Source organism: Priapulus caudatus, unplaced genomic scaffold, assembly GCF_000485595.1.
Source record: "Priapulus caudatus unplaced genomic scaffold, Priapulus_caudatus-5.0.1 Scaffold1137, whole genome shotgun sequence".
NCBI lineage: Eukaryota > Metazoa > Priapulida > Priapulimorpha > Priapulimorphida > Priapulidae > Priapulus > Priapulus caudatus.
This window is the reverse complement of record NW_014578198.1, coordinates 75924-77603: the sequence shown is the minus strand read 5'-3', so window position 1 is coordinate 77603 and position 1680 is coordinate 75924. Positions and strand designations below refer to the sequence as shown.

The following is a 1680-nucleotide window of genomic DNA, read 5'->3' as shown; positions in this document are numbered from 1 at the left end:
CTGTTGCCGATTACTAACTATTACTATTATTAAATCATTAACTATTAACCGATTACTATTACTGATTACCTTTATTATCTAGACAAAAATACATTAGAATATCGCTAAAATTGTCTCCGTCGTTCACAAAGTACGCCCGCATTTTTCCTCGGTCCCGAGTAGATTACAGGAGTAGTGTAATGCGGTGAAACTATTTAACATATCTATTATTAACTGTTAACCGATTACTATTACTGATTACCTTTACCATCTATGAGAAAATACATTAGGACATTGCTAAAATTCGGTCTCAATCATTCGCAATGTACGCCTGTAGTTTTACCTCGATATTAAGTCGATCACAGGAGTAGTGCAACGCGGTGAAACTCTCCATTTCTTTCGTCGCGGCGATGTTGGGGTCTGCGCCTGCCTCCAGTAGCATGCGCATGATGTCCAGCCGGCCAAAGCGAGCTGCATGGTACAGTGAGGTCTGTCCTTGCCAGTCCGCGGCGTTGGCGTCGGCGCCGTGTGAGAGCAGCATCCACACCACCGCCTCCTTGCCCTCCCTCACCACCATCATAAGCGGCGTCTCTCCTCTCTTCGTCATGGCGACGTTGGCGTCTGCGCCGGCCTCCAGTAGCAGGCGCATGATGTCCAGCTGGCCAGAGCAAGCCGCCATGTGCAGGGAGGTCTCTCCGTGCGAGTCCGCGGCGTTGGCGTCGGCGCCGGCCTCCAGTAGCAGGCGCATGATGTCCAGCCGGCCAAAGCGAGCTGCGTGGTACAGGGAGGTCTGTCCGTACAAGTGCGCGGCGTTTGGATCCGCGCCGGACTCCAGTAGCAGGCGCATGATGTCCAGCTGGCCAGAGCGAGCCGCCATATGCAGGGTGGTCTCTCTATATGAGTCCGCGGCGTTGGCGTCGGCGCCGTGTGAGAGCAGCATCCGTGCCACCGCCTCCTTGCCCTTACTCACTGCCATCATCAGCGGCGTCTTCCCGGTCTGCGTCTCGGCGGCGTTTGGATCTGCACTGGCCTCCAGTAGCAGGCGCATGATGTCTAGCTGGCCAGAGCAAGCCGCGTTGTACAGGGCGGTGTGTCCGTACGAGTCTGCGGCGTTGGCGTCGGCGCCGTGTGAGAGCAGCATCTGCACCACCGTCTCATCACCCTCCGACACCACCATCATCAGCGTCGTTTTCCCAGTCTTCGTCTTGGCGGCGTTTGGATCTGCACCGGCCTCCAGTAGCAGGCGCACGATGTCCAGCCGGCCAAAGAGAGCCGCGTGGTACAGGGAGGTCCATCCGTACGAGTCCGCGGTGTTGGCGTCGGCGCCGTGTGAGAGCAGCATCCGTACCACCGCCTCCTCGCCCTTACTCACCGCCATCATCAGCGGCATCTCTCCGCTCATCTTATGGGCGACGTTGGGGTCAGAGCCGGCCTCCAGTAGCAAGCGCACGATGTCCAGCCAGCCAGCGCGAGCTGCGTGGTACAGAGAGGTCTGTCCTTGCGATTCCGCGGCGTTGGCGTCGGCGCCGTGTGAGAGCAGCATCCGTACCACCGCCTCCTCGCCCTTACTCACCGCCATCATCAGCGGCATCTCTCCGCTCATCTTATGGGCGACGTTGGGGTCAGAGCCGGCCTCCAGTAGCAAGCGCACGATGTCCAGCCAGCCAGCGCGAGCTGCGTGGTACAGAGAGGTCTGTCCTT

General features: G+C 57.9%; 1 protein-coding gene across 1 annotated transcript in view; it reads right to left on the bottom strand.

The window, feature by feature from the left end:
* LOC106815517 (putative ankyrin repeat protein RF_0381) overlaps window positions 1-1664 on the bottom strand; it is a gene marked incomplete at its 3' end in the record, with an annotated part of 3088 nt that extends 1424 nt beyond the window's left edge. Inside the window, exon 1 of the mRNA XM_014819982.1 lies at window positions 716-1664. Within this exon, the coding sequence (XP_014675468.1) occupies window positions 716-1582 (867 nt within the window). The remainder of the gene's footprint in view (window positions 1-715) is intronic.
* Window positions 1665-1680: the final 16 nt, after the last annotated feature.